Source organism: Gorilla gorilla, chromosome 11 (assembly GCF_029281585.2).
Source record: "Gorilla gorilla gorilla isolate KB3781 chromosome 11, NHGRI_mGorGor1-v2.1_pri, whole genome shotgun sequence".
Classification (NCBI taxonomy): domain Eukaryota; kingdom Metazoa; phylum Chordata; class Mammalia; order Primates; family Hominidae; genus Gorilla; species Gorilla gorilla.
The window spans coordinates 38,017,398-38,044,565 of NC_073235.2; the positions used below are offsets into that span (position 1 = coordinate 38,017,398).

At 38.4% G+C, this 27,168-nt stretch overlaps 1 protein-coding gene and 1 pseudogene across 14 annotated transcripts in view; both read right to left on the reverse strand.

The window, feature by feature from the left end:
* The window catches only part of ZRANB3 (zinc finger RANBP2-type containing 3), a 368,239-nt gene that overhangs the window by 333,807 nt on the left and 7,264 nt on the right, over positions 1-27,168 (reverse strand). For 13 of the 14 annotated variants that reach the window (XM_055380837.2, XM_055380841.2, XM_055380840.2 and 10 more), the window contains exon 2: positions 7,864-8,031. In XM_055380837.2, coding sequence (XP_055236812.1) covers positions 7,864-8,031 — 168 coding nt within the window. Of the gene's footprint in view, positions 1-7,863; positions 8,032-27,168 lie in introns of those variants that run through there. The other variant, XM_055380848.2, reaches the window with a different exon arrangement.
* LOC101134767 (ras GTPase-activating protein-binding protein 1-like) lies at positions 13,194-15,005 on the reverse strand (annotated as a pseudogene).

A 27,168-nucleotide genomic window follows, 5' to 3' on the forward strand; every position in this document is an offset into this window, starting at 1 on the left:
ATACCCTGAGAAGAATATGACCTCAATCTCACTATGTACTGATGCAGGAAAGATTGCATAATCTAAATCTCATTGTGATGAAACATTATAAAAATAAGTTGAGGCCAGTGTCATGAAAGGGTAAGGAAGTGTCCCACATTAAAGGAAACAAAAAGATATCATTAAATGCAGTAAGTGATCCTGGATTAGATTTTCATAGTGAACAAAAAACATGCTATAAAACACAGTATTGGGACAATTGACAAAATATATTAAAGTATTGTATAATAGTTAAATTCCAGCCATGTGCAATGGCTCATGCCTGTAATCCTAGCACTTTGGGAGGCCAAAGCAGGAAGATCATATGGGGCCAGGAGTTCAATAGCAGCCTGTACAACATAGCGGAACTCTGTCTCTATAAAAAAATACACTGGGCACAGTGGTGTGCACCTGTAATACTAGCAACTTGGGAGGGTGAGGTCAGAGGATCACTTAGGGCTGTGAATACGAGGTTACAGTGAGCTATGATTGTGCCACTGCACTCCAGCCTACGTGACAGAGTGAGATCGTGTTTCCAAAAAAACAAAATTAAGAATAAAAAAAAAATAAAAAGTTAAATTCTTAAATTTGTTAACTGTGCTGTGTCTATATAAGAGAATGTCTTTATTTTTAAAAAAACACATACTATATTATAGTATTGCATATTATTATTATTTTTAAAGCAAGTTTATTAGGAAAGTAAAGGAATAAAAGAATGGCTACTCCATAGGCAGAGCAGCCAGTTTCGCAGATTAAAGGAGCATAATGTATGCAACCTACTCTCAAATGGTTTATAAAAACATGAATGCAAGCATAGGTGTATATATGTGTATGTTGTGTTTGTGTAGAGAGAGAGAATAATAAAGTAAATATGGCAAAATGTTAAAAATATGTGACTCTAGGTAAAACATACATAAAAGTTATTCTATATTTTTGTGACTTTTCTGTACATTCGAAATTACTTCAAAAAGTTGAAAAAAATACAGCACCAAGTAAGTATAAAAAATATACTTTAGTGACAGAAGTCAGATCAGTGATTTTAATTTAGGAGGATGGGGTTGTTTAGAAAGAGGCCTACTCTGAGTGATGGTAATGTTTTATATCTTGACTGAGGTTTTTGAAAACACAGGGGTATTCAGTGTATCAGAATCTACAAAACTGTGCACCTAAAATCCATATATTTTATTAAATTAAATTATACTTTATTTTTTAAGCTAACAAGGAAATTTAAAGCTTGGCAGGAGATGAAAATTAATGATCAAAATTCATAATAGTAAGCCTACCTAAAAATGAACTTGAGGTTTGAATTTATATTACCTGTGTGACCTGGGAAACTGCAAGCCAAGAATCTAATTTTGCAAATCCTCCATTGAAGAATTTACTCATTTACATCTCTCAAAATTTCCACAGACTGGCCAGGCGTGGTGGCTCATGCCTGTAATCCCACCACTTTGGGAGGCCAAGGCGGGTGGATCACCTAAGATCAGGGGTTTGAGACCAGCCTAGCCAACATGGTGAAACTCCATCTCTACTAAAAATACAAAACATTAGCCAGGCGTGGTGGCGTGCGACTGTAATCCCAGCTACTCGGAAGGCTGAGGAAGGACAATTGCTTGAACACAGGACGCAGAGGTTGCAGTGAGCCAAGATGGTGCCATTGTACTCCAGCCTGGGCAACAAGAGCAAAACTCCATCTTAAGAAAAAAAAAAAGAAAAGAAATCCGCAGATTAAGATTATTTATTAAAACAAAATTTAAGACATCTGCAAATACACTGGGAAATAAACCATCACATAAAACAATAAAAGGCAAAATTAGCGTCTAAAGGACTTCAAATATGCAAATAAGTATGACTTACATAAATAAGTATGTTCTAAATATTTACAGAAATATGACACAGAACCAAAACATTGCAAAAAACAAGACACTACCAACAGAAGCAGGCAGAGCTGAACTGGATATTCTAGGAGTTAAAAATATACTTTCTGAAATTAAGAACAGAAAGTTAAATGTCCCTATTCTCCAATTTCAAGAAAGGAAAGGACTAACCGTTCTCTGGTAGTCAGCTAATCCCTAAACTATACACAGAAATTTCAGACAATCCTTAAACACTCCTGTTTTTGAAAGTCTCCAGGCTTCCAAAGCCCAATGCAATACCAACTCTTTGCTTTGTTTAGAAAGTCATGGCTAAGAAGCACAGTTCTCCCTTGCTTATCAAGAAAGAAATTGAGTGGTTTCTGATTTCAAGTATATTGAGTGATGGTCTCATCCTTAAGAGAATTCAATAAATTAATTAACAGCAAAAGATAAAATCAGTAAGCTTGAATATGGCTAAATACAAAATATCAAAACTGCAGCACACACAAAAAAAGATAAAAGATATACAGGACACCGAAAGAGCAATTAAGTAAATGTAAAAATAATTCATGTTCATGGAATGAAATACTCTGTATTATAAATATATCAATTCTCCCCAAACTGATCTACAGATGCAGTAAAACTCCATTCACAAATCCAGCACATTTTTTTGTGAAAATTGATAAATGACTTCTACAATTTATATGTAATGCAAAGAGTCAATAATAGCTGAGACAATTTTGAAAAAGAGTAAGGCTGAAAGATTTATACTGCCTGATACCAGAATATTTATTATAAAGCTACAGTAAGAAGTATGAAGAAGTATGGTACTGACACAAAGATGGCAAACAGAGAAACAAAACAAAGAATCTACAACTGCACTATTCCATATGGTAGGCACTAAACATGTAACTATTTAAATTTGAATGAATTAAAATTAGTAAAATTAAAAATTCAATCATTAGTTGCACTAGCCACACTTCAAGTACTCAATAGCCATCTGCAGTGAATAGCTACTAAATTAAACAGTACACATAAAGAGTATTTCCATCACAGCGGAAAGTTCCATTAGACAGCACTTATCTAGAAAGGTATACACATAAAATTACTTGATTTATGACAAAAGTAACATTACAATGCAGTAGGAAAAAGTCTTTTCAATAAATTGTGCTGGATCAAGTAGACATTCATATGTAAAAATAAATTTAAAAATAAGTAAGTGAGGCTGAGCGCGGTGGCTCACACCTGTAATCCCAGTACTTTGGGAGGCCAAGGCAGACAGATCAACGGAGGTCAGGAGTTCCAGATGAGCCAGGCCAACATGGTAAAACCTTGTCTCTACTAAAAATACAAAAATTAGCTGGGCATGGTGGTGTGCACCTGTAGTCCCAGCTACTCAGGAGGCTGAGGCAGGAGAATTGCTGGAACCCAGAAGGCAGAGATTGCAGTGAGCCGAGATGGTGCCACTGTACTCCAGCCTGGGCGACAGCGAGACTCTGTCTCTAAAAAATAATAAATAAATAAATAAATAAATAATCCTGATGTCTACTTCATACCATATACACAAAACAATTCCAAGTAGATTGTAAATCGAATTAATGTAAAAATTAAAACAATAAAGCTTTTAGAGGAAAACACAGGAAATCTCTTCATGACTTTGTAGTATGTTGCAGGAAGTCAGGGATCCCGAACGGAGGGACCGGTTGAAGCCATGGCAGAAGAACATAAATTGTGAAGATTTCATGGACATTTATTAGTTCCCCAAATTAATACTTTTATAATTTCTTATACTTGTCTTTACTGCAATCTCTGAATATAAATTGTGAAGATTTCATGGACACTTATCATTTCCCCAATCAATACTCTTGTGATGCCTGTCTTTACTTTAATCTCTTAATCCTGTCGTCTTCGTAAGCTGAGGATGAATGTCACTTCAGGACCCTGTGATGATTGCGTTAACTGCACAACTTGTTTAAACAATATGAAATCTGGGCACCTTGAAAAAAGAACAGGATAACAGCGATGTTCAGGGAACAAGGGAGATAACCATTAAGTCTGGCTGCCTGAGAGCCGGGCGGAACAGAGCCATATCTCTCTTCTTTCAAAAGCAAATAGGAGAAATTTCGCTGAATTCTTTTTCTCAGCAAGGAACATCCCTGAGAAAGAGAATGCGTTCCCAAGTGAAGGTCTCTAAAATGGCCACTTTGGGAACATCGATCTTTTTACGATTGTAGATAAGGGATGAAATAAGCCCCGGTCTCCCATAGCGCTCCCAGGCTTATTAGGACGAGGAAATTCCCACCTAATAAATTTTGGTCAGACTGGTTTTCTTCTCTCAAACCCTGTCTCCTGATAAGATGTTATCAATGACAATGCGTGCCTGAAACTTCATTAGCAATTTTAATTTCGCCCCATTCCTGTGATCTCGCCCTGCCTCCATTTGCCTTATGATATTTTACCTTGTGAAGCATGGGATCTCTGTGACCCACACCCTATTCGTACACTCCCTCCCCTTTTGAAAATCATTAATAAAAACTTGCTGGTTTTGCAGCTTGGGGGGCATCACAGAACCTGCCAACATTTGATGTCTCCCCTGGACATCCAGCTTTAAAATTTCTCTCTTTTGTACTCTTTCCCTTTATTTCTCAGGCCAGCCGACACTTAGGGAAAATAGAAAAGGACCCATGTTGAATACTGGGGGCTGATTTCCCCAAACAGTAGTAGACAAAGATTTTTAAAATTTGATGAAAGAAGTGCCAGCCATAGAATGAATACGGATAAAGATTATGTAAGATGACATTAAAATTGAGAATCTCCGCTTATCAGAAGACATCATTAAGACAAGGAAAAGGCAAAACACAACCTGAGAAAATTTACTTGCAATAAATATACCTGATAAAAGACTCATATCCAGAATATAAATATGACAAAAGGACTCCTACAAAACAATAAGAAAAAGGCAAATAGATAATCCAGAAGAAAAACAGATAAGACATGAACAGGCATTTAACAAAAGATGTCCAAATGGCTAATAAGCATATGACAAGGTATTAAATTTTACTTATCATCAGAGAAATGTAAATAAAAACCTCAATGTACATCACTATATACCTACCAGAATATCTAAAATGAAAATAAAGATAGGCAAAATGAAGTGTTGATGAGGATGAGATATAAGTGGAACTCTTAAACACTGGTGATACAAGTAAAGATTGGTGAAATTACATTGGAAAATGTTTAGCAGTGGTATCGGTTGTATTATGTATCACCAAAATTCATATGTTGAAGTTCAAACCCCCAGTACCTCAGAATGTGACCTTATTTGGAAATATGGTCACTGCAGACATAATTACTTAAGATGAAGTCATTAGGGTATCACCAATGTAACCAATATGACTAGTGTCCATACAAAAAGGTAAATTTGGACCCAGAGACATAAACAGAGGGAAGACAACGTGAATAGAAATAGGAAGAAAACAGTAGCCTACAAGTCAAGAAAGAGAGCCCTGGAAAAGACAACTCCTTCACAGCTCTCAAGAGGAACCAACCCTGCCCACACCTTAATTTTGGACTGCTAGCCTCCAGAACTGTGGGAAAATAAATTTCTGTTGTTTAAGCCACCCAGTTACGGTATGCTTTTATGATAGTCCTAGCAAACTAATATAGACATTATCTACTAAAGTGGAAAACATGCACAACCTATGACCTAACAATTCTTCTTGGTAGATACACATCAGAAATATGTATATATGTTCACCAAAAGATTTGTATAAGAACATTCATATCATTACTAGTCAATGAGGCCCAAACTAGAAATAACCCAAATGCTCCATAGTAGAATGAATAAATTATGGTATATTCACATGATGGAATTTTACATGGCAATGAGAATGAACGAACTACAACCGCATACAAAAACATAGATTGAACTCACAATAATGTTGAGAAAAACAAGATACAAAAGAATACACAATTACAATAATATAGTTGAACAGGCAAAAGCAATCTATAATGTTAGAAGTCAGGATAGTGGTTACTTTTCAAGAAAAAGGAGGTAGTAATGATTGGGAAGGGGCAAGAGGGAGGTTTCTGTGATGCTGGCAATGTTCTATTTCTCGATCTTGGTGATGCTATACTGTGAAAATTCTTCAAGCTATACATTCATAATCTGTGTACCTTTGTCCATGTAAATTACATATCAGTAAGAAAAAAAAAGTACTTTAAAAAACTGAATAGGTTGGTTAAACAGCAGATTAGACCAGCTGGTTATGAATTCTATGAGAGAACCTGAAAACAGTCATAATGTAGCACAGACAGAGAAAACATAAGAGACATTAATAGAAGCATAGGATGAAGTAAAAAGGTCAAGTATAAATCTAACTGGAATTGCAGCAGACAAAACAAATGGGGGAGAAGCAATATTTGAAGAGGGAATAGCTGAGAATTTCCTAGAATCAACAGACACAAATCCCAGATTTAAAAGGCACAATAATCCTAAACAGGATAAATAAAAAGAAAACCATACTGAATAGAGTATAGTGAAACTGCAGAACTCCAAAGACAAAATCTTCAAGTCAGATGATGCACAAAGGAACAAAAATTAGACTGATTTTTTTTTTATTTTGAAAAATTTCAAACTCATAGAAAAGCTAAAAAGAATAATTCAATGAGTGTACCCCACAGATTATGCCACTCACCAATGAAGACACCCACCAGAATATACTACTCACTAAATTCACACTGTTAACATTTTGGCTCATCCACTCAAAATGTTTCTGAACATAAGTCCTTCCCTTTTGGGAAAATGTAGAAAGTACAGCACTAACAATAGCACTATTATTCTTTGTCTGAAAATTCTTTATCATGCATTTATCAGAAACAAGAATTCTTCTATTCAATGACAACACCATTACCTCATCTAAGATAATCAACATCAATCCAACAACACCATCTAAAGAGAGTCCTGATGAAATTTTCCCAGTGATCTTAAAAGCGTTCCCTAAAGCTTTTCTTTTTGCTGATCCAGGATCTAATCAAGGCTCGTGCATTACTTTCGGATGGTATAGTTATTAGGTCTCTTTCAATTTAGAGACTTTCCTTGATACGCTACTTCCTTTGATTTTTGATGACACTGAATCCTTTGAAGAGTCCAGGTCAGTTGTCTTGAAAAAATGTTCTACATTCTAGATTAGTTGGACTGTTTCGCCATGATTCCTAGATCAAATGTTTCCAGTAAGAACACCACATAAGGTAATGTTATGTCTCTCCTGTGCACCACATTATGCATGTGGCTGTCCCACTATTAGCAATACCAAGCTCGGAAAATTTGTAATTTTTCCATTTGTAATCAATAAGTCATCTGTAAGGTGATATTTTGAGACTCAAGGGTATTATCAATGACAATTATGGAAGCCAGAAGACAAGAGGATACCACCTTCAAAGTGCTAAGAAAAAAATAACTATTAAAGCAGACCTACATTGCCAATGAAAATATTACTGGAAATCATCATTCTCAGTAAACTATTGCAAGAACCAAAAACCAAACACTGCATATTCTCACTCATAGGTGGGAACTGAACAATGAGATCACATGGACACAGGAAGGGGAATATCACACTCTGGGGACTGTGGTGGGGTGGGGGGAGGGGGGAGGGATAGCATTGGGAGATATACCTAATGCTAGATGACGAGTTAGTGGGTGCAGCACACCAGCATGGCACGTGTATACATATGTAACTAACCTGCACAATGTGCACATGTACCCTAAAACTTAAAGTATAAAAAAAAAAAAAAGAAATCACAATTGGTTCAATATATTTCAACATGAAGTGTAAGTCAACCATAGTAAATGGATAAAGCTAACTTGGTCACAATCAATTCTACTAAAGAGAGACTGTGAATACACGAAAAGAATAGTTTGAACAGAACTTTGTTTTTAATACACTTGCCAGGAATTTAACATTTTTAGCATGTCTTAAAAGAACTTTACCTGCCATTTCTGTTGAGGGCAAAAATGATGCCATCTTTCTGGAATGGAAGTAGCTTTGCTCTTAGTCTGTCAGGCAAAAAATCCAGCAGTTTATCAGATTCACTTGTCACACAAGAAATGTGAGGTGTAAGAGACTTTTTTATGTTATGAACCCTAGGCATGATGATCCTAAAAACAAAGAAACAACAAAAAAGGGAGGGGTATAAGAAATAGATATTACTAAGTATGTTACAGAATCACATATAAATAATATTAAAGTACTTATGAATAGCTTTGACATACCATTTATATAAACTAAATCATATTCTCACAGTAAGCTACTAAGAAAATTCAAAGCACTGAGTTTGAAAGCAATTACTTAATGCACTCTCTAGGAACTCAGCATGCACTATTTCATTTTGAGCCATAATACCATATACCATACACCAGTTTAACGCCACAAATTTATTACTAAAAAATTATAAATAAACTAGATTTTTCACAAATCGAATAATTTTTAAAATAAGGGATGAATCTGCTAGAGAAAGATGAATCCTTTAATAATTTATCCTTTTATGGATCCACATTTTCATATCACACCAGATTTTCTAAGAGTGAGGTAAAGCTGCATTTAAAAAAATTATAAAATACAAAGACATTAACTCCAAAATCAAATTTATACTAATTAAATTAATGTAATATTAAATTGTTTAAATATTAAAATTAATTTTTTAATGAGCTGAATCCACAGTATAGCACTTTGCCTGATTAACACCTTCCTCACCCCCTGGTTTTCCACAGATGTTACTGTAATTTTCTATGACATAAAAATGTCATATATCTGTAAATTCTTATAACTCTGGAAGAAAATCTCCTATTATACAACTACACTATAATGCCTATCAAATAATAATATTTTGTAATTAGATGGTACCCTGCCTTCTGTTTATATATTATCTCATCTTTAAAAAAAAGTTTGTCAGCCAGGCGCGGTGGCTCACGCCTGTAATCCCAGCACTCTGGGAGGCCGAGGTGGGTGGATCATGAGGTCAGGAGTTCAAGACCAGACTGGCCAATATGTTGAAACCCCGTATCTATTAAAAATACAAAAATTAGCTGGGCGTGGTGGCGCTCGCCTGTAGTCCCAGCTATTTAGGAGCCTGAGGCAGAAGAATCGCTTGAACCCAGGAGGCAGAGGTTGCAGTGAGCCAAGATCATGCCACTGCGCTCCAGCAGCCTGGGCGACAGAGTGAGACTCTGTCTCAAGGAAAAAAAAAAAGTTTGCTTTTTTCCTCAATTACATGCAGACTTATATAACTATTGCTCTCTTCCATCCAAAAAGGTAACCAACTTCTGTGTCTACTAAGAAGGTCAAGAACAAAGCAAGTATTTATTTATTAATAACAAATAGGTACTACATGCCACAACCTAGAGAAGCAAGACCCACACACTTGTAGGGTTTATATTCTTCAGGGGAAAACTAAAAATTAGCAAATAAATATGATGGTTTTTCTTTTTTGTTTTCAGCTACACCTGATCGAATGGGAAGGATGATTAATTATAATATAGCACAAATAGTGTAAGGAATTTAAGAGAGTACTGGTCACTTTAGGTAGGCTGACCAAGAGTGGCCTGTCTTAGGAAGTGCTGTTTGGCTTATGGTCTGAAAGATGTAAAAAGCCACCCAGGATCAAAATTAAGAGAAGAGCAGTCCGAGGAGAGAGCATCACTGCAAAAGACCCAAATTGAGAAAGGGCTTGGTGTTTTCAGAAAACAGAAAGAAGGCTAAGGTGGACCAGGCACAGCGGTTCACGCCTATAATCTCAGCACTTTGGGAGGCCAAAGTGGGCGGATCACCTGAGGTCAGGAGTTTGAGACCAGCCTGGTAAACGTGGCAAAACACTGTCTCTACTAAAAATACAAAAATTAGCTGGGTGTGGTGGCACAGGCCTGTAATCCCAGCTACTCAGGAGGCTGAGGCACAACAATCACTTGAATTCAGGAGGAGGAAGTTGCAGTGAGCTGAGATCGCACCACTGCACTCCAGCTTGGGTAACAGAGCAAGACTTCATCTAAAAAAAAAGAAAAACAAAAGCCAATGTGGCTGATGATCCAAAGGAGGGAATGGTGTAAGATGAAGCTACCGAGATAAACAAGAGCCAAATCATATACAGCCTTGATATGAAACTGAAAAGATTCACGAAGTATATCAGAGGTAAAGCAAACAGCATCTGCTGATGCAGTACATGTAGAGAATAACAGAAATGTAGAATCAAAATGTGGACCTAGAGTGATGGAGTTAGTGATGCAATTGGCTGGGATGGTGAGGACTACAGAATAAATAAATTGGGTAGAAAAAAAATCCACAGATTTTCTTTGAGATGGCTATAAGATAAGAAGTGGAAATGTTGGGTATGCTTGAAAATATATGAGTCTGAAGTTCCTATAGGGAGAGATAGAGAATGGATACACACGAGAAATATCAGACACTTTCCCAGCCTGCCTTACAGCTACTAATCAGATATACCTATTGTGGACTTTAGAAAGTCAAAACTCAAAGGAGCAGAGATTAAGTAAAATTCCTTCTGGCAAGGCTAACAGCAGCAGAAAACCATGTCCACTTTCCAGAAGTAACAGGAGTTTCAGAAGCACTTTTTAGGGTCAATGGGATAAAGGATGTAATGTTTTAGGGTGGAACACTGGCAAGAAGTTAAGCAAAAAATTAAAAAAAAAAATGTTGCTGTCTATCATCTTTATTCAAGACTCCTTTTTTTTTTTTTCTTTGCTGGGTGCAGTGGCTCATCGCTGTTATCCCAACACTTTGGGAGGTTGAGGCAGAATAGCTTGAGGTCAGGAGCTGAAGATCAGCCAGGGCAAACAGCGAGATCTTGTTGCTTACAAAAGATCATAAAATTAGCTGGTTGTGGGGGTGCATGCCTGTAGTCCCAACTACTTGGGAGGCTTCAGAGGACTGCTTGAGCCCAGGAATTTGAGCTATGATCTTGTCACTGCACTCCAGCATGGATGACAGAGCGAGACTCTATCAAGAAAAGAAAGAAAAGAAAAGAAGAGAAGGAAAGGGAAAGAAAAGAAAGAGAGAGAGAGAATAACAAAACAAAACAACTCCTTTTCATTTTACTTAGTAAAAAATTTTAATAGACACTCCAAAAAAATCTGGTAAATTGGGGTAACTTTGCCGCTTACATGATTTATTTTTATGAGGACTGACTCAGGCACAATATTTGTTTTTTGTTTTTTTTTTCTTTTGAGATGGAGTCTCACTCTGTTGCCCAGGCTGGAGTGCAGTGGCGTGATCTCGGCTCACTGCAAGCTCCGCCTCCTGGGTTCACGCCATTCTCCTGCCTCAGCCTCCCGAGTAGCTGGGACTACAGGGGCACGCCACCACACCCGGCTAATTTTTTGTATTTTCAGTAGAGACGGGGTTTCACCATGTTAGCCAGGATGGTCTCAATCTCCTGACCTCGTGATCTGCCCGCCTCTGCCTCCCAAAGTGCTGGGATTACAGGCGTGAGCCACCGTGCCTGGCCAAGGCACAATATTTGTAAAAATAAACAATGAAACTAAAGTTATATTAATCAAAAATTTGTTTTAATAGGCACAAATAAGAGAAAAAAATAAATATGAAGATAAAAGAAATCTAAAACATTATGTAAATGTACAGAAAAAAATTTCAGTTGAATTTAAGATTATAGTATGGTTCATTGATGATTTAAACAGATATTTGGATAAATAAAGAACTTAAAAATATGTAGTGGTACAATCTAATGAATAGAACATGACTGTTTTTGTTAATCCTAAAAATAATTTTTAAAATATTCTTTTCTATTTATAGGATCTAAAGTAAAAAAGGTATAATAAAGAATATCTCATGTAGGTTCAGCCATATAGGTTTAATTGCTACAAAAAGTCAGTTGTAACCAACATTACATTAATAAAAGAAGATGCACATTTTATCTTCATTCTAGATTACCAAGAAATTAACAGTTACAATAATGTGCATACCTTTTTAATAATGAATACTTTATTCAGTTCAGAGGTTTAGCTTAAAAGGTTTTATTCAATATATATATAGTAATTTACTTATAGTAAGGCGGGGGGAGCCTATCAAAATGAAACCAGCAATACATAATTTAAAAAAAAATTTTCTTCCAGAAATATTTTAATAAACATTGACCATTTCCAAGAAACACCCACTGCATGCCCACCAATTAAAGAGAACCATAACAAAATAGAAAATTTACCATATGGCTATGATTTAAAGAAAAAAAATGTGGACAGGAGCACATCAGCAAAGTCCATTATTAAAGTCACATTCCTTCTTACGGGCTATGAATAGGAGTCCGATTAGATACCAGAATAAAACTTACTACAAATGTTGAACCATTTAGGTCAAAGAACCTCTACAGAAGCATCTGTCTTCAAAGGGATTCTAGTTTGAGACTCAATTTTAGAATAAGGTATAATAAATAATGTTAACAGAAGACATACAAGGTGATAAAAGAGGGTTTCTACAATTCCCCACATGAAGTATAAGTCAACCATAGTAAAACCTAATAAAACAAATCAAGATATTAAAAACAATATCTGAACCTAATAAAACAAATCTAGATATATTAAAAAATTATTTTTCTTTAAACAATTGCCAAGACTAAAATCAAAGATAAACAGAAGGCACAACAGTTTTGTTCTGGTTGTTATCTGGGTTTTGGGAATATTTTGTCTTTTGTTTTTTTACAAATACAAATTAAACATGAAAAAACTCTACTTCAAAAAAACTAACAGTTCAAGAAAAGCCCATCCAGTTGCATTCTAGACATTTAAAACCTATATCACAATATAAATTTCAATGGTAAAAACGGTAGGTTTTAGAATTGTTTTGTGATCCTATATCAAAAGAAAAATTCTATTCCTTTTATTCAGTTTTTAAACATACCAGCAAGAATCAAAATTGTCAAATTTTCCAAATTTTAAACATACCAGTGAGAATCAAAATTGTCAAATTTTCCAAACCCACTGTAAAAACAGGTTTTAGAAGTGTTTTGTGATCCAATATCAAAAGAAAAATTCTATTCCTTTTATTCAGTTTTTAAACATACCAGCGAGAATCAAAATTGTCAAATTTTCCAATGGCAATTTCTCCACACCAGAAAGTGGTGGTGACTCTCAAAGAAGTAACAATTTGGGGTTTTCCTGCCTTCAAAATGTTATCAAATCCTGTATTTCTCACAGGCTTTTGAAACACACAGAAAGTAAGAAATATTCCAATGAATGAAACGTACCAAATGTCAGTAATACGTAAGACACATTCCTTTGGGGAAATGGCTGTTAGAAAAAAAATCCAGTCTGTACATGCAAAATAAGCAAGGAAATTCAGTCTTTCTTTCTTCTTCTTCTTGAAAAATCCGTTACTCCTAAAATATCATTCCACAAAATTGGAAGTGAAAGACTAAAGGTCAGGAAAGGGAAGAGAGGGAGAAGGAGCACACACCATTAACACACAAAAGAAGTAAAATTATACTAACTTAAGCAGTTTATAACAAACTGGGGTCATACTCCAAGATACCAAAGGCTGGTCAAAGAAATTCACCATTCTGTAGGAGCTAGGGTTTGTATGGCTGCGTGAAGATCCATGAAGATTCACTGCCATGGAGCAAGCCCTCTTCCCACTCCAAATCCTGCTTTCTGCACCATGTCTCCACGGGGAGGGCCTCTCATTCCACCACCCAGCCCACATAGAGGGCCTCCAGGTCCCCTAAGGCGATCATCTCGTCAGTCCCCTTCCCTGGCAGCTCGAGTCTTCTTCTCTTCCACATTCAGACAGACCTCATCTCTGAACATGATGGGCCTGTTGCGAAGGACCTTCTGAACAGGCTCAGAATCATCAAAACAAAACCAAAACTGGGTAATTTCCCACCACTGTTAATGTGCAACTCCACCACGTTCCCATAATTTTGAAAGAAATCTTTAAGTTCTGATTTGTCCACTTCATGAGGCAGGTTGCCAATGAAGAGTTGGTGACTTGTCAGGGTGTCTCACCACTCTTTGGGGTTCAATGTCACCTTGCTCACCAGCCTCACAGATCGGTCTGGGTCCCTTTTGGGGAGGAATATTTATTCGTTGTTCCCACATCCTTTGATCCCTTTGAGGTCTCTGTGGTGGAATCTGAGATTCAGGCTTAGACTCTGTACAGGGCTGTGAAGCTAGTACTTTACCAACATAAGGAGGTATCCGAGTAACTGGAACAGCTCCACTGGGTTGAAGGTTGTTACTGGTCACAGACGCCCAAGAAAATGTCCTCAACTCTTCCCGTACTGTCTGAGATATGTCTGCAGGTGCTGGAGAAGAACTCTTCTGAGCATCCTCAGGAGCAGTTTCTTCTAATACTAGCTCAGACTTTTCCTCTTGGATTTCAGATACACATTCTTGTTCTGGTTCTGGTTCAGGATCAGGCTCCAGTTCAGCAACTGGCTCCTCTAAATGTTCTTCCACGTCATTACTGACAACTGCCTGATCACAGAAAGTTCCAGAATCATCAGGTACCACCTGAGGTGTTTGCTGTCTTTTCTTCAGGTTCCTCTACTACTTCTTCAGACTCCTCCTGAGGCTCAGTGACAAACCCACCAAAGACCTCATCTTGCTATCTGAAGATATCATTGTGAACATAGAACTGATTTGCAACAGACCCCTCAGGAGCAAGTACAAACATCTGCATGAATCTCCTCAAAGCCTGGTTGTTGTTAGACAGAAGCCCCAACACCTGGACTACCACACCATCATTTAGCGTGGCATAAGCATCAGCATGGAGAATCTTGATGTGGCAGTTGCTGAAGTTTCGTGACATCACTTTCCTGTGGATTTCTTTCTGTCTGTAAACTGCATCTGCTAGCTTTCTGTTTGAATCCAATCCCCCCATGGACAGAAGAAGAGTTCCTTCCATAAAATCTATGCAGCATGTCTGGGGCCTAGTTCAGCAGTGTGTAATGCTGTCTCACAAATTCCCACCCAACCAGCAGGGGACTAACCTTCTCCATCACCATTGCTTTGGTCAATTCAACCTGAGGGGAAAAAGTCAAATATGTCCAAACCTGTGCAGCTGAGCTGGAGAGGAACTAGCTCTGCTACACAGCACTGATGATGGCAGAAACCCCTCATGCAACTGTGTCCGCACCAGCAATACATAATTTTTAATACCATGTTATTAAAATCAAAATGACAATATTGGCTAGGGAAATTAAGTGAAAGCAAAATCTAGTAGAACTAAGCAATTTGCTTGGTACGCAACACTTGAAAAAAAGAAAGAAGGAAATACTTTCTATCTTTTTAGGTCAAGATAGTGTTTTCGTACTCAATTGAGAACAAGGCAAATTCAACTGGAATTCACTGACTCATTTAAGTAAATAGTAGAACTGTACTGAGGAGAATCAGATATTGTTAAAATACACTACCTAGAGACTTATTTTGGAAACAACAAGTAAATGGCGGGTCAGGACAACTATATAAACTTTGGGGAGATAATTTTATTTTTTAATTAAGAATGTATTGGATGAAATTTACTGCAGAATAAAGAATTAGTAAATTAGAAAAGATATTAAATGTAAATGGACTAAAAACAAATGAAAAGATTCCTATATTAAATTAAAATATATATAAATTTACATGCTGCTTTTAAAAGACATACCCTTAAATACGAGGATTCATAAACACTGAAAGTAAAAGAATTAAAAAAGACATATTATACATGCCAAAGTATAGCTAGTATTGCTTTACATTATAAGATAACATAGGTTTCAGGCAAAAAAAATTATTAAAATAAAGAAAAGCATTTTATAATGATAAAAGATTTATTAGAAAAATTTAGCCTTGAAATATATCTTAATAGATATACAAGGCAAAAACTGATAAAAATAAAAGGAAAATTTGACATAACCATATCTATCTATAACCACAGTGGAAAAGTTTAACACATGTCTCTCAGTAATTGATTATGCAAGTTGATTAAATTGTAACAGGATAAAGATGATTTCAAGAATACAATAAACAAATCTGACCCATTTGGTGCAAAGACAGGAGTATTATTTTCAAGCTCATTGTGTGAAGCCAGCCTAAACAATCTCACAAGCACATTACAAGAAAAAACATACATAATACAATCTCTCATATTCATAGGTAAACAAAATATTAGCAAACCAAATATAGCAGTTATTAAAAGACTAAGACACCAAGACTAAAATGGGCTTATTTCAGGAATGCACAGCTGATTATACTTTCAAAATTCGATCACTGACAAGCTGATTCTAAAATTCATATGGAAATGCAAGGAACCCAGAATAGCCAAAACAATCTTGAAAATGAACAAAGCTAGAGGACTTCTACTTCCTGGTTGTAAAATTTACTACAAAGTGACAATAATCAAGGTAGTGTAGCACTACTAGCATAATGACAACCAGCTAGGTCAATGGAACAGAACTGAAAGTCCAGAAATAAGCCTTTACATTTACAGTCAATTTTTTGACAAGGGTCCTAAGAGGATTCAATAGGAAAAGGGTAACTTTTTCAACAAATAGTGCTGAGACAACTAGATGTTCATATAAAAGAACGAAATTAAACCCCCACCTCATGCTGCATATGAAAATTAACTTAAAATGGATCAAAGATTAAAACATAACAGTTAAAACTATAAAACTTCAAGGAGAAAACACAAGAGTAAACCTTTGTAATCTTGGGTTATGGTATGGTTTTAGACAACAACACTCAAAGCAAAAACATGAAGTCTTTGAACATGCCTATGTCCTGAATGGTATTGCCTAGGTTTTCTTCTAAGGTTTTTATGGTTTTAGGTCTTATGTTTAAGTCTTTAATCCATCTTGAGTTAATTTTTGGATAAGGTGTAAGGAAGGGGTCCTGTTTCAGTTTTCTGCATATGGCTAGCCAGTTTTCCCAACACCATTCACTAAATAGGGAATCAATAGGGAATCCTTTCCCCATTTCTTGTTTTTGTCAGGTTTGTCAAAGAGCAGATGGTTGTAGATGTGTAGTGTTATTTCTGAGGCCTCTGTTCTGATCCATTGGTTTATATATCTCTTTTGGTAACAGTACCATGCTGCTTTGGTTACTGTAGCCTTGTAGCATAGTTTGAAGTCAAACTAGGTAGCGTGATGTCTCCAGCTTTGTTCTTTTCGCCTAGGATTGTTTTGGCTATACGGGCTCTTTTTTGGTTCCATATGAAATTTAAAGCAGTTTTTTCTAAGTCTGTGAAGAAAGTCAATGGTAGCTTGATGGGGATAGCATTGAATCTGTAAGTTACTTTGGGCAATATGGCCACTTTCACAGTATTGATTCTTCCTATCCATGAGCATGGATTGTTTTTCCATTTGATTGTGCCCTCTCTTATTTCCTTGAGCAGTGGTTTGTAGTTCTCCTTGAAGAGGTCCTTCACCTCCATTGTAAGTTGTATTCCTAGGTATTTCATTCTCTTTGTAGCAATTGTTAATGAGAGCTCATACATGTTTTGGCTCTCTGTCTATTATTGGTGTATAAAAATGCTTGTGATTTTTGCATACTGATTTTGTAACCTGAGACTCTGCTGAAGTTGCTTATCAGCTTAAGAAGATTTTGGGCTGAGATGATGGGGTTTTCTAAATATACAATCATGTCATCTGCAAACAGAGACAATTTGACTTCCTCTCTTCCTATCTGAATACCTTTTATTTCTTTCTCTTGCTTGATTGCCCTGGCCAGAACTACCAATACTATGCTGAATAGGAGTGGTGAAAGAAGGCATCCTTGTGTGCCAGTTTCCAAAGAGAATGTTTCCAGCTTTCACCCATTCAGTATGATATTGGCTGTGGGTGTGTCATAAATAGCTCTTATCATTTTGAGATACATTCGATCAATACCTAGTTTGACAGTTTTTTTTAGCATGAAGGGGTTTTGAATTTTATGGAAGGCCTTTTCTGCATCTATTGAGATAATCATGTGTTGTTATTGGTTATGTTTATGTGATGGATTACGTTTATTGATTTGCATATGTTGAACCAGCCTTGAATCCCAGGAATGAAGCTGACTTGATCTTGGTGGATAAGCTTTGTGACGTGCTGCTGGATTCAGTTTGCCAGTATTTTATTGAGTATTTTCGCATCGATGTTCATCAGAAATATTGGCCAGAAATCATCTTTTTTTGTTGTGTCTCTGCCAGGTTTTGGTATCAGCATGATGCTGGCCTCATAAAATGAGTTAGGTAGGAGTCCCTCTTTTTCTACTGTTTGGAATAATTTCAGAAGGAATGGTACCAGCTCCTCTTAGTACCTCTGGTACAAATTCGGCTGTGAATCTGTCTGGTCCTGGGCTGTTTTGGTTGGTAGGCTATTAATAGTTCTCTATTTCCTTCAGTTCTGCTCTGATCTTAGTTATTTCTTATCTTCTGCTAGCTTTTGAATTTGTTTGTGATATTAGGGTGTCGATTTTAGATCTTTCCCACTTTCTCCCGTGGGCATTTAGTGCTATAAATTTCCCTCTACACACTGCTTTAGCTGTGTCCCAGAGATTCTGGCACGTTGTATCTTTGTTCTTATTGGTTTCAAAGAACTTATTTACTTCCGCCTTCATTTCGTTATTTACCCAGTAGTCATTCAGGAGCAGGTTGTTCAGTTTCCATGTAGTTGTGCGGTTTTGAGTGAGTTTCTTAATCCTGAGTTCTAATTTGATTGCACTGTGGTCTGAGAGACTGTTTGTTATGATTTCCGTTCTTTTGCATTTGCTGAGGAGTGCATTACATCCAATTCTGTGGTCAATTTTAGAATAAGAGTGATGTGGTGCTAAGAATGTATATTCTGTTGATTTGCGGTGGAGAATTCTATAGACATCTATTAGGTCTGCTTGGTCCTGAGCTGAGTTCAAGTCCTGAATATCCTTGTTAATTCTGTCTCATTAATCTGTCTAATATTGACAGTGGGGCATTAAATCTCCTACTATTATTGTATGGAAGTCTAAGTCTCTTTGTAGGTCTCTTAAGAATTTGCTTTATGAATCTAGGTGCTCCTGTACTGGGTGCATATATATTTAAAATAGTTAGCTCTTCTTGTTGCACTGATCCCTTTGCCATTATGTAATGCCCTTATCTCTTTTGATCTTTGTTGGTTTAAAGTCTGTTTTACCAGACACTAGGATTGCAGCCCCTGCTTTTTTTTTTTTTTTTTTTTTTTTTTTGGCTTTCCATTTGCTTGGTAAATATTCCTCCATCCCTTTATTTTGAGCCTCTGTGTGTCTTTGCACGTGAGATGGGTCTTCTGAACACAGCACACCGATGGGTCTTGACTCTATCCAGTTTGCCAGTCTGTGTCTTTCAATTGGGGCATTTAAGGTTAATATTGTTATATGTGAATCTGATCCTGTCATTATGATACTAGCTGGTTATTTTGCCCATTAGTTGATGAAATTTCTTCACAGTGTTGATGGTCTTTACAACTTGGTATGTTTTTGCAGTGGCTGGTACCGGTTGTTCCTTTCCATGTTTAGTGCTTCCTTCAGGAGCTCTTGTAAGGCAGGCCTGGTGGTGAGAAAATCTCTCAGCATTTGCTTGTCTGTAAAGGATTTTATTTCACCTTCACTTTTGAAGCTTAGTTTGGCTGGATATGAAATTCTGGGTTGAAAATTCTTTTCCTTAAGAATGTTGAATATTGGACCCCACTCTCTTCTGGCTTGTAGGGTTTCTGCTGAGAGATCCACTGTTAGTCTGATGAGCTTCCCTTTGTTACCCAGGTAACCCAGCCTTTCTCTCTGGCTGCCCTTAACATTTTTTCCTTCATTTCAACCTTGGTGAATCTGACAATTATGTGTCTTGTGGTTGCTCTTCTCAAGGAGCATCTTTGTGGTGTTCTCTGTATTTCCTGAATTTGAATGTTGGCCTGTCTTGCTAGGTTGGGGAAGTTTTCCTGGATAATATCCTTAAGTGTGTTTTCCAACTTGGTTCTATTCTCCCTGTCACTTTCAGGTACACCAATCAAAAATAGGTTTGGTCTCTTCACATAGTCCCATATTTCTTGGAGGCTTTGTTCATTCCCTTTCATTCTTTTTTCTCTAATCTTGTCTTCACACTTTATTTCATTAAGTTGATCTTCAATCTCTGATATCCTTTCTTCTGCTTGGTCAATTTGGCTATTGATATTTGTGTATGATTCACAAAGTTCTCATGCTGTGTTTTTCAGCTCCATCAGGTCATTTATGTTCTTCTCTAAACTGGTTATTCTAGTTAGCAATTCCTCTAACCTTTTTTCGAAGTTCTTAGCTTCCCTGCATTGGGGTAGAACATGCTCTTTAAGCTTGGAGAAGTTTGTTATTACCCACCTTCTGAAGCCTACTTCTGTCAATTCATCAAACTCATTCTCCGTCCACTTTTGTTCCCTTGCTGGCGAGGAGTAGTGATCCTTTGGAGGAGAAGAGGCATTCTGGTTTTGGGAATTTTCAGCCTTTTTGTGCTGTTTTTTCCTCATCTTCGTGGATTTATCTACCTTTGGTCTTTGATGTTGGTGACCTTCAGATGGGATTTTTGTGTGAGCGTCCTTTTTGTTGATACTGATGCTACTCCTTTCTGCATGTTAGTTTTCCTTCTAACAGTCAGGCCCCTCTACTGCAGGTCTGATGGAGTTTGCTAAAGGTCCACTCAAGACTCTGTTTGCCTGGGTATCACCAGCAGAAGCTGCAAAACAGCAAAGGTTGCTGCCTGTTCCTTCCTCTGGGAGGAGGCACTGCCAGATGCCAGCTGGGGCTCTCCTGTATGAGGTGTCTGTTGACCCCTGCTGGGAGGTGTCTCCCAGTCAGGGGGCATGGGGGTCAGGGACCCACTTGAGGAGACAGTCTGTCCCTTAGCAGAGCTCGAGTGCTGTGCTGGGAGATATGCTGCTCTCTTCGGAGCCAACAGGCAGGAACATTTAACTCTGCTAAAGCTGTGAGCACAGCTGCCCCTTCCCCCAGGTGCTCTGTCCCAGGAAGATGGGAATTTTATCTATAAGCCCCTGACTGGGGCTCCTTTCTTTTGGAGATGCCCTGCTCAGAGAGGAGGAATCTAGAGAGGCATTCTGGCTACAGTGGCTTTGCGTGCTGCGGTGGGTTCCACACCCAGTTCCAACTTCCCAGCAGCTTTGTTTACACCGTGAGGGGAAAACCGCCTACTCAAGCCTCAGTAATGGCAAATGCCCCTCCCCCCACCAAGCTCAACCGTCCCAGATAGACTTCAGACTGTGTGCTGGAAGTGAGAATTTCAAGCCAGTGGATCTACTTAGCTTGCTGGGCTCCATGGAGTGGGATCTGTTGAGGTAGAACACTTGGCTCCCTAGCTTCAGCCCCCTTTCCAGAGGAGTGAACGATTGTCTCGCTGGTGTTCCAGGAGCCACTGCGGTATGAAAAAAACTCCTGCAGCTAGCTTGGTGTCTGCCCAAAGGGCTGTCTGGTTTTGTGCTTGAAACCCAGGGCCCTGGTGGTACAGGTACCCTAGGGAATCTCCTGGTCTGCAGGTTACGAAGCCCATGGGAAAAGCATAGTATCTGGGCTGGAATGCACCATTTCTCACGGCATAGTCCCTCACAGCTTCCCTTGGCTAAGGGAGGGAGTTCCCTGACCCCCTGCACTTCATGGATGAGGAAACGCCCCACCCTGCTTTGGCTTGCCCTTCATGGGCTGCACCCACTATCTAACCAGTCCCAATGAGATGAGCCAAGTACCTCAATTGGAAATGCAGAAATCACTGGTCTTCTGAGTTGATCTCGCTGGGAGCTGCAGATTGGAACTGTTCCTATTCAGCCATCTTGCCAGCCACCATAGTCCTGTAACTTGTAGTTATGGAGCTGGGTCACAAACTCAGGTCATGTGGCTATAGATGTCATATGCCACATTTTCAGCTGCTATTCTATATGCTTCCCCTACTGAGAAGATCTATCTGCTGGGAGGCACTGCAGCATGTTATTTCCTTGTTTGCTTAATCTTGCTTCCTACTTCTGTTTGTTGCTATCAAAAATTCCAAAATAATAGGGTTCAGGAGGGAGAATTTGGAGCTGATTGTTGGACAGGGGAAACTGTTTCTGTCCCTCAGATTAGGTGATTTATCAGGGAGAGCCCATTTATTATTTTTAATTCCATTTATTATTTTATTCCATTTACACGATCTACTTGAAAGGACAAAATTTTAGAAATGGATAATAGATTAGTGGTTAGGTTGGGGTGGGATAGAAGTGGTTGTGGCTATAAGAAGGCAACATGAGGGATCCTCCTGGGATGGAAATGTTCTCTATTTTGACTGTGTCAATATCCTGGTTGTACTGTAGTTTTCTAAGATGTTACCACTGGAGGAAACTAGGGAAAGGTCCACAGTATCTCTCCGCATTATTTCGTACAATTTCCCGTGAATTTACAATGAACTCAAAAAGTATGATCTTTTTTAGATTAAAAAAAATAAAACACCCTGGCTTGGGCGTGATGATTACACCTGTAATCCCAGAACTTTGGGAGGCAGCAGCAGAAAGATCACTTGAGCCAGGGAGGTCCAGGCTGCAGTGAGCTAAACAGAGCAAGACCCAGAAAGATAAAACTCCAAGATCATGTAGCTAACAGCAGAAGTAAGACCTATATTTGGGTCTTTCATCCCTTTTTATCACACGAATGCTCCATCTCTACTTCAGGGCTAAATCCCACTGAAAATATCTATTTTAAATATTAATATACTGGTCCTATAAACAGTTATATCCTATAAAAAGTAATCATCCAACTCCCTGAATTTCATTTTTTCATGCATTCAACAAATGTGTATTCGGTTGTTCACATGTAGCAGACATTGCGCTAGGCTCCGGATATAGTAAATATATTATTACATGCAGTTCTGAAGAAAGACTACAGGGGAAGTACTGAGTGTTAAGGGAGCATACAAACGGGACTAATTTTTCAGATTAGAGTGTTTGGAAGGCTTCTAAATATACATACATCAAAGTTGATACTTCAAGAACATTAACCAGAGAGGAAGGGATCAAAGAGTATTTTAGGAAGAGGATATGGTATATATAAAGGCTGTGAATCGGAGGTAAAAGGAAGGAAGCAAGCAGTAAGGAATTCTCTGTCTTCATCTTACCGGACCTATCAGTAATCACTCCCTCTTCATTAAATCTTTTTTTTCCACTTAAATTTTTCTTTTGTTTGTTTTGGTCAGGCACGGTGGCTCATGCCTGTAATCCCAGCGCTTTGGGAGGCCGAGGCGGGTGGATAATTTGAGGTGAGGAGTTCAAGACCAGCCTGGCAAACATAGCGAAAACCCATCTCCACTAAAAATAAAAACAAAAATAATTAGCCGGGCATGGTGGCAGGTGCCTTGCCTGTAATCACAGCTACTGGAGAGGCTGAGGCAGATCGGTTGAACCCAGGAGACGGAGGTTACAGTGAGCCAAGTTCATGCCACTGCACTCCAGCCTGGGTGACAGAGTAAGACTCCACCTCAAAGAGAAAAAAGGATTTCTTTTTTTTTTTTTTTTTTTGAGACAAAGTCTTGCTCTGTCACTCTGCCTGGAGTACAGGGGTGCAATATCAGCTCACTGTAACCTCAAACTCCTGGGCTCACACAATCCTCCTGCCTCAGCCTCTCAAACAGCTTGGACTACAGGCATCTGCCACCACACCTGGCTAATTGTTTTTTTTGTTTGTTTTTTTTGAGACGGAGTCTTGCTCTGTCACTTAGGCTAGAGTGCAGTGGTGTGCTGTCAGCTCACTGCAACCTCCGGCTCCTGGGTTCAAGCGATTCTCCTGTCTCAGCCTCCCGAGGAGCTGGGCTTACAGGTGCCTGCCACTGCGCCCAGCTAATTTTTGTGTTTTTAGTAGAGATGGGGTTACACTATCTTGGTCAGGCTAATTGTTTTTTTTAAATTTTTGTTGCGATAGGGTCTCATTACATTGCCAAGGCTGGTCTGGAACTCCTGGCCTTAAGCAATCCTTTCACCTCAGCCTCCAATTACTTTAAAAGCAAGAATATTACAATCTTTCTTTCTACAGGCAACTGTTTTCAGATTAATGATAAAATAATTCCCACTTATTGGGTGACCTCTTTCTGCAAACCACTACACTAGAAAATTTTAGAAGATCTCTTGAAATTCTCAAAACAACTCACAAGATAAATATAATTATCCTCACGTTAAGGACAAGAAAATTTAAAAGTTCAGAAATGTTATATAACTTACACGAGGTTTAAAAGTTAGCAACTGGTGATATTAGGCCTAGAAGTCAGGTTGGTCTAATTTAAAAGTCTGAATTTTTGCCACTATGCAACACTGCCTCTCCAAATCACTCGCTCAAGAAATACTTAAGAAGTACCTATTATGGCCGGGCATGATGGCTCATGCCTGTAATCCCAGCACTTTGGGAGGCCGAGGCAGGCAGATCATGAGGTCAGGAGTTCAAGACCAGCCTCACCAACATGGTGAAACCTTGTCTCCACTAAAAGTACAAAAATTAGCCGGGCATGGTGGCAAGCTACTTGGGAGGCTGACAGAGGACAATCGCTTGAACCCGGGAGGCAGACGTTATGGTGAGCCAAGATCGTGCCACTGCACTCCAGCCTGGGCAAAAAAGAGCAAACTTCGTCTCAAAAATAAATAAATAAATAAATAAATAAATACCTACTATGCGTCAGACACTACAGAAGGTATTGGGTAAACAGTGATGAATTTGTGCCATTGTAGCCTCACATCCAAGCCCAGGGGAAATGACAGCTGTAAACAACACAACGCAATGCGATAAGTGCTATGAAAATAGAATATATATAAGGCACTACACATAAGAGGAAACATTGGCTTTACACGGCAGCAAGTAATCAAAAAAGCCTTCACTTGTGAGAAAAAATGCTTGGTATGGTACACCTTACTTAAATACCAGATGCCACTCGCGCTAAAACTTGAAGAGTGGAGTCTGCAGACAGAGAATCATGATAAGGATATTCTAGAGAGTGTGGGAAAGACAGTTTCTGGGTGCCAGATGAGTTGGTCTCCCCTGTATGAGACACCCATGGGGAGCCATGGGCAGCCTCTGAGGAGAAAAGTCTCCTTACTGCCTTCATGTCTTTATGCCCCTAGAGCATAACAGCTCCGCAGCATGCCACAGGTTGCTCAGGGAAATAACACTCCCTTGAAGCAGAGGAGTATAATCAAACATCTTGGATTCTCCTGAAACCCACTCCCACCAATTTCAGTCCCAATAAGTTAAAGATCTTAAGTAGTTTAGACACACGCCTTTGCTCAAGGAAATTCACAGAAACCGCCACTGCTATACATCTTATTGAATAATTCACAAGTTCTCCTTCACTGATTAATCCTTTTCCTCTTCCCTTCCTATTCCTCCCATTTGCCCTAAGAACAAAGAGCTTGTAAACCAATAAATTGGGTGGAGGCCAACAGCTTGAGGCTATGAGCAAGCCTCCGATGCTCCAGTCCCGGGGACTCGCCTTTTAAACTTTTATTCTGTGTCTTTCTAATTCCTTTGTTTCTGCTGGACTTGGGGTACCTGCCGGGTGGTGTGGGGCTGGTTTCCCCAACAGGGAGAAAAAAGCCACAGTTGCAAAGGCATAAAGTTTTAGGAAATCTGGCCAGGCAAGGTAGCTCACGCCTGTAATCCCAGCACTTTGGGAGGCCGAGGCAGGCAGATCACCTGAAGTCAGGAGTTCAAGACCAGCCTGGCCAACATAGTGAATCCCTGTCTCTACTAAAAATACAAAAATTAGCCAGGCCGAGATCACACCACTGCACTCCAGCCTGGGTGACAGAGTGAGACTCCATCTCAAAAGAAAAAGAAAAAAAAAGTTTTAGAAAATCCTAAGCAGTTTAGTATAGCTAAAGAATAAGATCCTTGTGACATGTAGTAAAGAAGTAAAAACAGGCCAAGTCAAAGAGGTGCCATGCTAAGAGTTTGGACTTTTTTCTGTAAGGAACTGGAAGCAATTTTTAAAGTGTAATCAGGTTGCTATTTTACAAAGATTACCTTGTCAAGTTTAGAAAAATGAATGTGGGGGCAGCGATAACCTTTTAGAAGGCTACCACAAACAGTCCAGGTAATACAATTCATAATCTCTTCATAGACTCCTATATCTAATTACCTACCTGACATTTTGGATATCTCCAATATCCAAACAGACATTTTTAGCTTAAAAGTCCAAAATCAGTCTTGATTTCTCACCAAATTTGTGTGCCCCTGTAGTCTCAGTAAATAGTACAACCATGCAAGTTACTCAAACCGGGTTTCATTCTTGATTTCTCCCTTTCCCTAAACCACCAAGTTGAATCCACTTATTATTCATTATTCCCAAAAGATTAATGTATCTCAAGTCTATCCTTTTCTCCCCCCCAGTTCCACTGCTATCACCAAACCCAAGCCATCATCACCGCTCAACAGGATTAGCACAACAGCTCCCAACTGGACTCCTCTAAATTTCCCTTAATACCACTTGGTTTCCTTAAAGTACTTATTGTAATCGGCAATTATTCTTCTCTGTTTCCTTAAATTTTGTCTCTCACTTCTGTTAGAATGCCTTCATAAATCAGGGATCATAGACTTTCTTATGGTTTTATTTCAAGACTCTCGCATCTAGCATCAGCCTGATTAATGGAAACAATATTAATAAAAAAGCAACACACACTTATTATGTGTCAGGTACTATTTTAAGTATTTTATGTATTAAATCATTTGATCCTCACAAAAGCCTCTAAGGTAGGTATTCTCATTATCTCAATTTTACAAATAAGGAAACTGAGACACAGATGGTCAACTAATCTGCCCAAGGTAACACAAGTAAATGACACAACAAAGAATCAAGCCTAGGCAGACTCCAGCCTATAGTCTGGATTATTCAGTACCTCTTTCAGTAGATGCTCAATAAATATTCCCTGAACAAATAAACACATGAGAGAATACAGAGGGTAGAACAGATTTAGGGGTAAAGATTGTGGGCCATGATTTGGGACATGCTGCATTTGAAGTACTTGGAGAAGGCTGTGAAGTACAGTGGGATAAACAGTTTTAAGTTACAGATAAGCATTTAGAAGTTATCGGGTTCTCCTGGAAGCCACCTACAAAATACAAGTATCTATATTTAAAAAGTGATTATATAATTTAAAAAATAAGATGGGCTTTTAAATTGTAACCATTTTGGTCAAATTCTTTTTTTTTTTTTTTTTTTTTTTTGAGAAAGAGTTTCGCTCTTGTTGCCCAGGCTGGAGTGCAATGGCACAATCTCGGGTCACTGCAACCTGGGCCCCCCCGGGTTCAAGCTCCTGCCTCAGCCTCCTG